The sequence below is a fragment of the Theropithecus gelada genome, chromosome 20 (assembly GCF_003255815.1).
Source record: "Theropithecus gelada isolate Dixy chromosome 20, Tgel_1.0, whole genome shotgun sequence".
NCBI classification, from domain to species: domain Eukaryota; kingdom Metazoa; phylum Chordata; class Mammalia; order Primates; family Cercopithecidae; genus Theropithecus; species Theropithecus gelada.
This window is the reverse complement of record NC_037688.1, coordinates 32,062,454-32,077,033: the sequence shown is the minus strand read 5'-3', so window position 1 is coordinate 32,077,033 and position 14,580 is coordinate 32,062,454. Positions and strand designations below refer to the sequence as shown.

At 41.3% G+C, this 14,580-nt stretch overlaps 1 protein-coding gene across 2 annotated transcripts in view; it reads left to right on the top strand.

The window, feature by feature from the left end:
• GLG1 (golgi glycoprotein 1) overlaps positions 1–14,580 on the top strand; it is a 160,666-nt gene that overhangs the window by 101,405 nt on the left and 44,681 nt on the right. For both annotated transcript variants that reach the window (XM_025371482.1, XM_025371483.1), the window contains 3 exons: positions 1,126–1,212; positions 6,250–6,465; positions 13,798–14,001. In XM_025371482.1, the coding sequence (XP_025227267.1) occupies positions 1,126–1,212; positions 6,250–6,465; positions 13,798–14,001 (507 nt within the window). The remainder of the gene's footprint in view (positions 1–1,125; positions 1,213–6,249; positions 6,466–13,797; positions 14,002–14,580) is intronic.

Sequence of the window (14,580 nt, the reverse complement as noted above, 5' to 3'; positions counted from 1 at the left end):
CTCTGACCAAACTCCCCATCAATCCCCAGTTTGGAGTACTCCACCCCGATACTGCTATGGTACCCAGTGATCCTATTAGCCAATTACTTGATCATATGCCCTGCCATTGACTGTTGCTACCACTGGACAGTCTTTGTCCTTCTCCTTATGTTTTATCCACCAGTACCTAACACTGTGTCTGGAACATAGTACGTACTCAGTAAACGTTTGCTTGTTTCCTCTAATAGTCTATCTGTGAAATGCCTTGCCAGGCAGATGTTTAACTGAATCAGTGAATGATGACTGTATTTTTTCATCTTGGAGCATATAGCAGTCAGAGAGGAATGTATCCACCTCCAAAAATAAATATATACATATGTCTTCATGTTCTACATCATCCAGAGTCTCTGCTCTGTCTCTCCAGCTAAACAATTTAAAGGCTCATTTTTGCTGCTTTTCAGAAATTGGATCACTTATCAAAATCTTTTTATGGAAGATTCTAAGATAAAGTAATATTTAGTCGTTATCTGTGAATAAGAATAGGCTTTAGATATTTTCTAGTGTAAGATGTGTTAGAACAGTTGTATAAAGTGGACCTTATGGGCCAGGCACAGTGACTCACTGCTGTAATGCCAGCACTTTGGGAGGCCAAGGCAGGTGGATCACCTGAGGTCTGGAGTTCAAGATGAACTGACATGGAGAAACCCCATCTCTACTAAAAATACAAAATTAGCCAGGCATGGTGGCGCATGCCTGTAATCCCAGCTACTTAGGAGGCTGAGGCAGGAGAATCGCTTGAACCCGAGAGGTGGAGATTGCAGTGAGCCAAGATCATGCCATTGCACTCCAGCCTGGGCAACAAGAGCGAAACTGCATCTCAAAAAAAAAAAAAAAAAAAAAAAGTTGTCCTTTAGTAAAAATGACAAAGATATCTGAATAGTCATCATTTTATTTGGCTTGCATTTTTTTCCTTTTATCTAGGAATGTGATGGCATTTTATCCTACTTACTTTGTTATCTGATGTGAATATGCTTTGTCTGACTCTGTAATTGGCTTTTGTCATTTAAAGTAACATTGGTAATAAATTTCATACTGTTCTAACTGGAGTTTGTCTTTGTTTTGTTTTATTTTTCCTCTCATATCTAGTTGTTGTGGAATTATAAGCTGAACCTAACTACAGATCCCAAATTTGAATCTGTGGCCAGAGAGGTTTGCAAATCTACTATAACAGAGGTAAGTTGTGAAAGAATTTTGTAGATATCTAATGGCTGAGAGGAGAAAATTACATCTGTTGACCAGACCAGCCCTTATGAGAAGAATGACTCAGTTACATTACTTTTCTTAGAATTCACATCTGCCTTGGTTGAAAGTTAGGAAGTTGGGGGGTATAATTAGATTCTTTTTGTTAACATCCACCTGCGCTTACATTAGGATACTATTGATTGAGGAAGTTGGAAATCAGGTTCTATTGGTCTCCAAACAGCAAGTAAAAGTGCTGAGGTATCAGTGCTACTCTCACACATTGGACAGCTTGCTGTGTCTGAAGCATATTGGCATGGTTACAAGAGGTCTGTCAGCATTCTTGTTTTGGCTATGCAGTTGGATCAGTTGAACCACAGAGATATATATGTCAAATAATAGGAGTTAGTGTTAAAAAGGTTAAGATTTTAAAAATTGTTTATCTTGGCCCAGTGTAAACAACAAATAATATTAGTGAAAATTGTGGTACTTTAAATTTCTTTTTTTAATAGGGTTTTTTTTTTTTTAAATCAGTAATAGAAACTCCAGAAAGCCAGAGTTTCTGTATACTGAAATATGAGAATCACAGAGAAAACAGTTGCTATTTTTCCACCCCAGAATTAGCAGTCATAGATCTCACACCATATTAATTTGTCCTCAAGCTGGCCCTATTGATGAATTAAGTCAGGGCCACATTCTTCCGAGCTCTTAAGGAAGACCCTGTCTCATCCAGATAAGCCATCAGCCTGCGTTCCTTGTGTCATTATGGGGTCTCGTAAAACCTGTTTTCTCAAACTTTCTAATACTAGATCAGTTACATTTTACTCTTTTAAAGCAGTGACTCCTCATATTTACCCTGGGGTTTCTGAGCAGGAAGGCATATTCTTTAAAAATTTATCTTTAGCTCCTAGCTTTAATATGCTACATCTCAAACTCCTGTAGCTAGCTATAGGACTAAACCTCTAACTTTAAAATATCGAGGGCAAAGATGTTTGCTTAATAACAAAACTAAATACTAACAAAGAAATTATTCCCAGGATTGAACTTTAAATGTTTGTATTTTCCCTCTGTATTGTGGTACTATACAATTATAAGTATATATTTTTTTTGTTTTTGAGATGGAGTCTTACTGTGTCGCCTGTGCTGGAGTGCAGTGGTGCCACCTTGGCTCACTGCAACCTTTGTCCCCTGGGCTCAAGCCTCAATTCTCTTGCCTCAGCCTCCCAAATAGCTGGGATTACAGGCACATGCCACCAGGCCTGGCTAATTTTTGTATTTTAGTAGAGACAGGTTTTGCCGTGTTGGCCAGACTGGTCTCGAACTCCTGACCTCAGGTGATTCACCTGCCTCGGTCTCCCAAAGTGCTGGGATTATAGGCATGAGCCACTGTGCCCAGCCATAAGTAGTTTTTTTAAAAGGACACATTGGGGGAGAGACGTATACACACATACACACACGTTTGTTTTGCCCCATTTTGTGTCCCATTAAATACATACCAGTTTGATTGGCCCAGGGAAATTTAGTTGAGTATATACATATTCACTAGAGTAATTTCACTATTTGCATTAGACTGGCTTCCATATAATGTGTGTATCACAATGGTTGTCTGTGACCTTTTGGGGTGTTCTGGTTTTGTAAAAGATTAACATTAACAAGGACACTTCTCCCTCCCACAGGAAAATGATATTGGAGTCAGGGAAATTAAATATCAGGAAGAACACAGTTGCCAGCAAAACATTTCATTCTATATTTTCCTTCTGTCATCTTTCTTAATTTTGGAATCCTACTTCCAGGGAGAAAACAACATCACAAGAATACCTGCAAACTATTAATACAAACCAAACTTAATCTCCAAGATTGAGCTAAATCCTGCCTCCTTTCCTCCTGGCTGCAGTCAAAAAATAGAGTGACTGCAGCATTTTTCTAATGGTACCTTTTCAATCTGCTCCCCAGCCACTTCAGAGTTTACTCCTATTCTTAAATATGTTGATGATGATTTAGTGCCCCTTTTTTGCTATTCATCTTAGAAGATTAGTAAGATAGAAGGAAAAAGTGCTATCCAGCAGAATGAAGAAACATGCAAACTTCTCATTCAAACACCACGCCCTGTTGTAATGGATAGTGAGCTGAAATATGAGTAGGTGCCACATCTCTGTGTTTCAGTAAAATCTCAAGTGATTGAAGCTAAAATTTACATTTAGTTTCTTATTGAGGCCACAGTTCAAAAGTGCTCTTGGTTTTTCTTGTGTTTTTGTTTTGTTTTGTTTTTTTGAGGAGTCTCGCTCTGTCGCCCAGGCTGGAGTGCAGTGGTGTGATCTCAGCTCACTGCAAGCTCTGCCTCCCGAGTTTACGCCATTCTCCTGCCTCAGCCTCCCTAGTAGCCGGGACTACAGGTGCCCACCACCATGCCTGGCTAATTTTTTTGTGTGTATTTTTTGGTAGAGACAGGGTTTCACCATGTTAGCCAGAATGGTCTCTATCTCCTGACCTCATGATCCAGCCGCCTCAGCCTCCCAAAGTGCTAGGATTACAGGTGTGAGCCACCACGCCTGGCCTCTTGAGATGTTTTAAAACTTTTGGTTGCCCAATATTAGGGCCTGCAAAAATGTTTCTCTGTTTCATTAAGTGGGTGTCTGCCACTAGTCTTATTTTTTATCCACTATTTTTCTATGGTTGAATTACAAGTGCTGGAATTTTCAAGCATCTGTTCCTCCTTTCACTTTTCAAACTTAACTCTGTTTTGTTGGGGGAAAAAATATATATATTTTCCAGGGAATACAGTCCTGGCCCTCTTTCTTTCTTTCTTTCTTTCTTTCTTTTTTTTTTTTTTTTTGAGATGGAGTCTCTCATTGTCACCCAGGCTGAAGTGCAGTGGTGCAATCTTGGCTCACTGTAACCTCCACCTCCTGGGTTCAAGCTGTTCTCCTGCCTCAGCCTCCCAAGTAGCTGGGACTACAGATGCATGCCACCACATTCAGCTAATTTTGGGAGTTTTTTTGTTTATTTAGAGGAGTCTCGCTGTGTCACCCAGGCTGGAGTGCAATGGCTCGATCTCAGCTCGCTGCAACCTCCGCCTCCTGGGTTCTAGCAATTATCCTGCCTCAACCTCCCAAGTAGCTGGGAATACAGGTGCATGCCGCCACACCTGTCTAATTTTTTGTATTTTATTAGAGATGAGCTTTCACTGTGTTGCCCAGGCTGGTCTTGAACTGAGCCCAGGCAGTCCCGCCTCAGCCTCCCAAAGTGATAGGATTACAGGCATGAGCCACCGCGCCTGGCCAATTTTTGTATTTTTAGTAGAGACAGGGTTTCGCCATGTTGGCCAGGCTGGTCTCAAACTCCTAACTTCAAGTGATCCACCCCCCTCAGCCTTCCAAAGCCCTGGGATTACAGATGTGAACCACTGCGCCTGGCCATGGCCCTCTTTTTCGGCATCAAAAAAACTTACTTGGGGTTAAACTGAAAGAATTTTATTCATCTTGACTGTTGAAAATCTCTGCTGTCTCTGAAACCAGTGTGAGACTATTTACTATATTCTCAAGTTTGCCCCTTTAAAAGTAAACCAACTTTCTTTTTTGAACTGAGTTATTTACGTGATCTGGATTTGATACTGGAGTTAGAGGTGGAGAGAACCTGTTGCCTATAGGATAATTCGTCTGGGGCCTGTCCTTCATCCAGCACCTTTTGGAAGAGGAGATTGTGTTTGTTTTGCCCTATGGGCATGGTTGTGATAAATAGCTTAATGGGGAGAATGGTCTCTATTGGTTTCAAAGTACAAATAAAACACTGTTTCTTGTTTATATTCAAAATAAACATTCCCATTTAACTCCTTCCTCTTGTCAGAATTGCCACTTCAGTTTGTCTTAATTTCCCCAAATGCAGTAGGCTCTTTTCCAAACACCCTTCTCTGTTTTATAATTTAAGCCTATAATTCTATTAGTAGGTTTTACTTTTGCCTGAGTTTCAGCATTTTAGGGCTAGTTTGCTTTATTAGCATTTTGTGGTTTGGAATGTACTTTGCAGGAACCATCACCACGCAAAACTGCACTGAACATTCTTTTAAACATGTTTCTGTCCCAGACCATAGTGGTTAAGTTTGGATTCTACTGATTTCAAAAACACATGTTCAATCCATAGTTAATTTAGAACACATTAATGTCATGTCAAGAGGTAGGCCAGGTGCAGTGGCTCACGCTTGTAACCCCAAGACTTTGGGAGGCCAAGGTGGGCGGGTCACCTGAGGTCAGGAGTTTGAGACCAGCCTGGCCAACATGGCAAAACCCCATCTCTACTAAAAATAACAAAAATTAGCCTGGCATGGGGACGAGCTCCTATAATCCCAGCTACTCAGGAGGCTGAGGCAGGAGAATCACTTGAACCCGGGAGCCAGAGGTTGCAGTGAGCCGAGATCATGTCACTCCACTCCAGCCTGGGTGACAGAGTAAGTCTCCATCTCAAAAGATAAATAGTAGTAATAATAATAATAATACCATGTCAATAAGTAATATTACACCTTCCCTCCTGTCTCTCCTTGGCCCTTAGGTTTACCTAACAACAATAGTTTTCTGTGTAGCTTGGCTTGGGGTGTGCAGCTGGACTTCACTTCTGCACCTGTTTGTCAGACCTTCCTCCCCAGATTCATCCCCTTGCTGTCCCCTACATTCTTTGCATGGTCACAAGGACTTCCACAGGACCATACCAAAGCTGTAGTTGTTAACAGCTCTTTTCACTGCATTTAGAAGTGAGCATTACCTAAGCATTTAGATATGTAGGTATTTTTTTGCAAAACACATTAATCAGGTTTTTCTAGAAGGCACAACAGTCAGAGTAGGGATGACACACTATTTTTCTTTAAAATGAATATATTCCTAAATGTTCTCCTTGGATATATTTCTAAGCATTTTTCTTTTTTTCTCTCAAGTAAAGAATTAGGAAATCAACAGGAAAATATCAGACATTTTTCTCTTTCATAAATTTTGTTTGATACAAGCATGGAACACTTTGGTAAAAGAGCTACTTTATTTTGAGCAGATTAAAGAATGTGCTGATGAACCGGTTGGAAAAGGTTACATGGTTTCCTGCTTGGTGGATCACCGAGGCAACATCACTGAGTATCAATGTCACCAGTACATTACCAAGATGACGGCCATCATTTTTAGTGATTACCGTTTAATCTGTGGCTTCATGGATGACTGCAAAAATGACATCAACATTCTGAAATGTGGTAGTATTCGGCTTGGAGAAAAGGTATCTAATACTACATTAGCTTCAACAAAGTGGTCTTAAAAATTCGGTATATGAAAAGCTTTGTATAACTGACGTGGGAAAAATTTAGGACTCGAGTGACCTTAAGTTGAAATTAAAGAAGCTTGTCCAGACAGCCCTAAGAGCTAAGGCTGGTTCACAGTGTATTTCATGTGTTTGTAGCAAAATATTTCAGTACTGTGTGGGAAGCAGAGGAATTAATACCTGCAAAGAGTGGTGTTATCGTCACAATATTTGACCAGCTGCTGGTTACCTATAATGTGCCTCTGGCAAATGAGAGACCTGAGTTCTCTAATCTTTTTTTTTGAGACAGAGTCTCCCTCTGTTGCCCAGGCTGGAGTACAGTGGTGGGATGTCAGCTCACTGCAGCCTCAGCCTCCTGGGTTCAAGTGATTCTCCAGCCTCAGCCTCCCGAGTAGCTGGAACTACAGGCATGCACCACCACCCCCGGCTAATTTTTGTTTTTTGTTTTTTGTTTTTTTTTTTGAGATGGAGTCTCTCTCTGTCGCCCAGGCTGGAGTGCAGTGGCGTGATCTCCACTCACTGCAAGCTCCGCCTCCCGGGTTCACGCCCTTCTCCTGACTCAGCCTCCCATGTAGCTGGGACTACAGGCACCCACCACCGCGCCTGGCTAATTTTTGTATTTTTAGTAGAGACGGGGTTTCACCATGTTAGCCAGGATGGTCTCGATCTCCTGACCTTGTGATCTGCCCATGTCGGCCTCCCAAAGTGCTGGGATTACAGGTGTGAGCCACCGTGCCTGGGCAATTTTTGTGTTTTTAGTAGAGATGGGGTTTCACCATGTCGGCCAGGCTGATCTTGAACTCCTGACCTCAAGTGATCCACCCGCCTCGGCCTCCCAAAATGCTGGAATTACATGCATGAGCCACTGGTCTCGACTGAGTTCAATAATCTTTCTCTGCATATATCCCACTGTTAGTATAAAAAATATTACTGGCCGGGTGTGGGGGCTCACGCCTGTAATCCCAACACTTTGGGAGCCCGAGGCGGGTGGATCACAAGGTCAGGAGATCAAGACCATCCTGGCTAACATGGCAAAACCCCACATCTACTAAAAATCAAAAAAAAAAAAAAGTTAGCTGGGCGTGGTGGCAGGCGCCTATAGTCCCAGCTACTTGGGAGGCTGAGGCGGAAGAATGACATGAACCCGGGAGGTGGAGCTTGCAGTGAGCCCAGATGGCGCCACTGCTCTCCAGCCTGGGAGACAGAGCGAGACTCCTCAAAAAAAAAAAAATTCCTTAGCGTACTGCTGTCCATCTATAAAATGTTGGAAAATTTTTTTTTTTTTTTTTTTTTTTTTTTTTTTGANAAATCATATAAAGTTGGGCAGCTTCCCTGTATGGAACATGGGTGATAAGAACAGGACCCACAAGGCTGTTTATTTTATTTTATTTTATTTTATTTTTTTTTTTTTTTTTTTTTTTGAGACGGAGTCTCGCTCTGTCGCCCAGGCTGGCGTGCAGTGGCCGGATCTCAGCTCACTGCAAGCTCCGCCTCCCGGGTTCACGCCATTCTCCTGCCTCAGCCTCCCGAGTAGCTGGGACTACAGGCGCCCGCCACATCGCCCAGCTAGTTTTTTGTATTTTTTTTAGTAGAGACGGGGTTTCACCGTGTTAGCCAGGATGGTCTCGATCCCCTGACCTCGTGATCCGCCCGTCTCGGCCTCCCAAAGTGCTGGGATTACAGGCTTGAGCCACCGCGCCCGGCCGGAAAATTTTAAGATATGTGAAGGTACTTCTAGTTGGTTGGAAGAAAAGTCCTCTCTAAATGTGATATATTATTAATCTTCATCTCAGAACAACTGATTTTAGTAAAGACAGGAAAGAAAATAACTACCTAGCTAGTTTCTCCTTCCACAGTTATATCTGATCTTATTTTTGGACTTAGTGTGCTGAACAGAAAGTCACAATAGAGATTTGGCCAGGTTTACTCTGAATTTGTTTGCTCAGCAAAAATGAAAAAAACTCCTGAAAAATAATGGATGCCAGTGGGAGAGGGAGCATGAGACCTCTGGCATCAGCTATTAATTGCTGCTGCTGCTCATTAATCTGCTGTTCAGGAAATATGATGGAAAATAAAAGCCATTTGTCCCTTTGCCCTCTATTTGTTCATGGTTGGCAGGCGTCTATCACTGACAAAGGGGACATGGTGTTAGGATCCTGGAACTGAGTACACAGTTCAAATGAAGGGTTTCTTTCTGCATACTGTCTGGGTGTCACCAAAGCCCTGATGCCCTTTCCTTAATATCAGCACAGGGCCTAGTCCCTTATCAGAGTGTACCGCTGAGTTGGTTTTGAAAAACTCTGTGAGCTTGGCATAAATCTTTCAGGCAAATAAAGAAAGGGCAGCTTTAATAAAGAACGCAGTGTTTTCCTTCCCAGCAGACTCTCAAAATGGCACAAAAGCACTTAAGTCACTCTGATGATTCAGGAAGTTCCTCTGACTTTATTTAGGATGTTGAAAATTGTATCCAATTCCAAACCTGACTCCTTTTAAAATCTCCAGTGTTCCAAACATTCTTTTCAGGAATGAGCCATAAGGCTTTTTCACCCTCTTGATGAGTGCTCCATGCAGAAAAGCCAAGCGTTTCAGTCCCTCCGTGGAGTAGTTCTTGCCTGGTAACTACCAAGGTAGCAGCCGACTAGCCTCCTTCTAGCTCTCTGAATTGTCACCTGCATGTATGAGTTACTAAGTCTGTAGTTACTGAAACGATTGCAGGAAGTAGTACTGCTGGAGCCAAAAGGCATGACAGGATTGTTTATTCAACTTAGATAAAATAACAAAAATTGTTTCTTTGGACCAAAGATAGAAATGATACTCTTGTCATTTAATCTTTCAGTATGCCTACCAATTGGGTGAAATTTCAGTTTATACCAGATCATTACACCAGCATCAAAGGCTTTCTTGTATTTTGGGGACAATGAGATGGACTCACACCTGAACTTCTGAAAAAACACCTTCCTTCCTATATCATTCACTCTGTACTACAGCCAAGTTTAAAAAAGAGGGAGGCATGTTCTCAGCTCTTCTCTGCCTTTTCTAAACACCGTAGTTTGCTTTTCTGAAGCCAGTTATTTAGATAGAAAAATTATCCTGAAAATTAATAAAGCAGCTTCTGAACACAGAAAACAACAGGCTTGTCAGTTTCAAATTTGCTGCCACTGAAGCTTGAAACTCTTCTATGAATGGCTTTGACCTGACGTCCTCCAAAGGTCCGAGGAGAGAAGTCATGGTTAATCTGTTTGTACCTTGCCTTTGTATGAACACATAAATGTCATTATTTCAAAACTATGATTTTTTCAAATGTTAATATAAATTTTAGAACAAAGAAGATATATTAATAAAGCCTTTAGAATTTTCTATAATAATACATTTTGTCAAAATAAAAGGGCAGATTTCCAAAAGTAAAGGTATAAGTGATTTACATCATCTGAAGAAAAAGACTGACTTCCAAGAGAGGAACTTAATTGCAGACATGTGCCACAGTATTAGTACTTTTATGCTTTTCTCTCAGTAGCTGTATCATTTATTATTTATTATTTCATTTATTATTTCCTGCTTTAACCAGTTAATTTGAGTAATTCTGATATCCCTTTTTCCTTTATCTAGTGAGGTAGGTTACAGAAGACAGCGGAAGGATTGAAATAGAGAATGGTTTATAGCAGAGAGAAAAAACCGAGTTCTCGCGTACTATTTAGAGATTAGTGTTAGCATCTGTTGTAGGCTGGTTTTTTTTTTTTTTTTCTCTTTTTGGTGGGGGTCATTGTTGTTAAAGGATACGGAATATGGGGAAGAAAAAATACTGCCTATCAAACTTCTAAAAACAGATCAAGGCGGCCGGGCGCGGTGGCTCAAGCCTGTAATCCCAGCACTTTGGGAGGCCGAGGCGGGTGGATCACGAGGTCAGGAGATCGAGACCATCCTGGCTAACATGGTGAAACCCCGTCTCTACTAAAAATACAAAAAAAAACTAGCCGGGCGTGGTGGCGGGCGCCTGTAGTCCCAGCTACTCGGAGGCTGAGGCGGGAGAATGGCGTGAACCCGGGAGGCGGAGCTTGCAGTGAGCCGAGATCGCGCCACTGCACTCCAGCCTGGGCGACACAGCGAGACTCCGTCTCAAAAAAAAAAAAAAAAAAAAAAAACAGATCAAGGCATTGGCAGTAGATTTTAGGCAGATGTTTTTCTACCACAATAAAGTTAACAAAAAATTATTGTAAGTTCATTTATAGAATAATTTATTACTTATATGCCAAGCCTATGTATTAATAACTTTTTAAACCTAAATGAACTTATTTTCTCATAATATGCAGGTGTGTAGTTCACCTCACTTTAATTCATGTTTGATAACTAACTATGCAGTCTTCGTTGTCAAATATTTGTATGCATTTCAGTGATAAACTCAAATGGGGTACACTAAAAGCTCAGAGACTCTGAGGAACTCCTGAAATACCCTTATTTGAAAAAAGTATCTGAAAGTTACAATGAATGGAAACATCTAGTAGAAGTATTGTTATGACCTAATACCAGTGTAGTCACATACAGTCACACGTCGGTTATCGATGAGGATACAGCAAGGATACCAGGACACGTTCTGAGAAATGTGTTGTTAGGCGAGTTTATCACTGCGTGAGTATCATGGAGGACACTACACACACCTAGATGGTATAGCCTACTACACACCTAGGCTGTGTAGTATAGCCTGTTGCTCCTAGGCTACAAACCTGTACAGCATGTGGCTATTCTGAAATACTAGAGACATTTATAACACAATTATAGTATTTGTGTATATAAGTACATATAAACATAGGAGAGGTACAGTAAGAAACACAGTATTCCATAGCTGGGTGTGGTGGTACGTGCCTCTAGTCCCAGCTGCTTGGGAGGCTGAGGCAGGAGGATCACTTGAGCCCAGGAGCTTGGGACTGCAGTAAGCTATGATCCCTTCACTGTGCTCCAGCCTGGGTGAAAGAGCAAGACCCTGTCTCTTAAAAAAATAAATAAAAATAAAAACTAAACAATAACAGGAAAAAAAACAAGTTTTAGGAGTTTTTTGTAGGTGTTTAGGAGTTTTTTGTGGGTGAGTGGGTAGGAGTAGGCCCCACCCACTCACCCAGATTAACCCCAGCTCTAGATAAATAAATGAAGGACTGTTAGCTAGACACTTTATGTTCTACAACTCAAATGAGTTAGTTAACTCCTCTGAGCCTCTGTTCTTTCATGTCCACAGTAGATATCAGAGCTGTGTCCTTTCTTCATATGTGTGTCAGGAGATAACATGAAAGCTTTCGTGGAAACCCTTGGAAATTAAGGTGCTATAGACAAATCCTATTAAAATAGAAAAAAATACATTCTTTGGTTGATTTGAAATTTTGTCTGAAGTAGGTGTTACCCTACTTGGTTTTAGGAATCTTTTTTTTTTTTTTTTTTTGGCCTGAGACAGAGTTCATTCTTGTTGTCTAGGCTGGAGTGCAGTGGCGCTAACTCAGCTCACTGCAACCTCCGCCTCCCAGGTTCAAGCAGTTCTCTCACCTCAGCTTCCTGAGTAGCTGGGGTTATAGGTGGGTGTCACCACACCCAGCTATTTTTTGTATTTTTGGTAGAGACAGGGTTTCACCACACTGGCCAGGCTGGTCTCAAAATCCTGACCTCAGATAATCTGCCCACCTCGGCCTCCCAAAGTGCTGGGATTATAGGCATGAGCCATCACTCCTGGCCATAATCTTTTTATTGTATGTAGATTATTTCATAGATATGTATTTTATTATAACAAGATTTTGAGTGCGTGTGTATAAATAAGTGATAGCACTATATATATTTTATTTTATTTTATTATTATTTTTTTTTGAGACAGAGCCTCGCACTGTCCCCCAGGCTGGAGTGCAATGGTGCAATCTCAGCTCACTGCAACCTCCACCTCCTGGGTTCAAGCAGTTCTCCTGCCTCAACTTCCCAAGTAGCTGGGATTACAGGTGCACACCACCATACCCGGCTAATTTTTTGTATTTTTAGTAGAGGCAGGGTTTCACTATGTTGGCCAGACTGGTCTTGAACTCTTGACCTCGTGATCTGCCCACCTTGGCCTCCTAAAGTGCTGGGATTACAGGCATGAGCCACCGTGCTGGGCTGATAGCACTATATTTTAAGATGCTTTGGTTTGCGCTATTAGTGGTTATACCTTAAATTGTTGAAGCATATCTTATAAGTATAGATTAGGACTCTTGAATAGAAAATATTTAGGGGAACTGTCTCATATTTTGCATGAATGAATGTTTGTGGTTGCCATGGGGATGATGAAATGTACAATTAAAGATAATTGGATGGTTTTTAAGAAAACTCTCAAAAGCATTTTGTGTAAACAGTGGTAATCTTGTTAAATCCCATTAAGATAAATCCAAAACATCCAGTTGAGTATTTAACAACAGATTCTACATATTGGGATGTTTGTGGACACTACAGAGTAGGAAAAGGAGAAAGAAGGTCTCTAGCTTCTTAGTGGATTTTGTGGTTTGTTGGTTTTTAACTTGACTGAAAGCACTGTTATTTGGGAAATGCCTGAAGATTTCGGCAGTGTAATTTCAGTATTGAACTATGACCAGAACTTTGAGCTGATGTGGGTTTTTTGTTTTTTGTCTTTTTGTTTTTTTGGGTTTTTTTGAGACAGAGTTTCTCTCTTTTCTCTCTTGTCACCCAGGCTGGAGTACAGTGGCATGATCTCGGCTCACTGCAACCTCCGCCTCCCAGGTTCAAGCGATTCTCCTGCCTCCGCCTCCCGACTCGCTGGGATTACAGGCGCCCACCACTGTGCCCGGCTAATTTTTTGTATTTTTAGTAGAGATGGGGTTTCACCATGTTGGCCAGGCTGGTCTCGAACTCCTTACCTCAGGTGATCCACCCGCCTCGGCCTTCCAAAGTGCTGGAATTACAGGCGTGAGCCACCGCACCCAGCCCTGTTGTGTTTCTTATGAATTTTTGACATTTTAAATTTTTAAAAGTTCAGGTTCTTATTTCTAGTGCTAGTTAAACTATAATACTTAAACTTCCTAGGATCTCTGTTTCCATTTGTAGCATGCAAGCATTATATTCTAACTGAAGATTATTGAGAGCATTTTCTTTAACTTCCACAGTGTGGTTGGTTCTTATCTGATTTCTCAGCAGAACGTTAATAAGCCAACTCTATGGTGGGGATTTATTACTCTGTGTGTGGGGGGGTGTGTGTGTGTGTTTAGCCAAATGTTGTTTATTTGAAACCCATGTGGTGAAAGTTTTAAAATATTAATATCCTCGCTATTTTAGGATGCACATTCACAAGGTGAGGTGGTATCATGCTTGGAGAAAGGCCTGGTGAAAGAAGCAGAAGAAAGAGAACCCAAGATTCAAGTTTCTGAACTCTGCAAGAAAGCCATTCTCCGGGTGGCTGAACTGTCATCGGATGACTTTCACTTAGACCGGCATTTATATTTTGCTTGCCGAGACGATCGGGAGCGTTTTTGTGAAAATGTGAGTCAGCTCAGAAACTATTCTTTTCTTCCTTTTATTTTTACACATATATAATTTTGTTTTAATTAATTAAATTTTGTTGTTTTTTGAGAGACTGAGTCTCACTATGTTGCCCAGGCTGATCACGAACTTCTGACCTCAAGCAATCCTCCCAGCTTAGCCTCCCTAATTTTTGAGACAGGGTCTTACTGTGTTGCCCAGGCTGGTGTGCAGTGGTGTGATCATGGCTCACTGCAGCCTCCAACTCTGGGTGCAAGCAATTCTTCTGCCTCAGCCTCCCAAGTAGCTAAGACCATAGGAAAGCACCATCTTGCCTGGCCAATTGTTTTAAAAAATTTTTGTAGAGATGGGGCCTTGCTATATTGCCCAGACTGGTCTTGAACCCCTGGCCTCAGATTGTCCTCCTACCTCTGTCTCTGAAAGTACTACAATTATAGACACGAGCCACTGTGACTTAAATATTTTTTAATACTCTATTCTAACATAAAATAAGCCATCAAGAAACCTCACATGTAGAAAAGCCACAGAAATGGAAGATGAAATTGGTTCCAGTGTAGCAGAAAGTGGTAACTGGGCGCT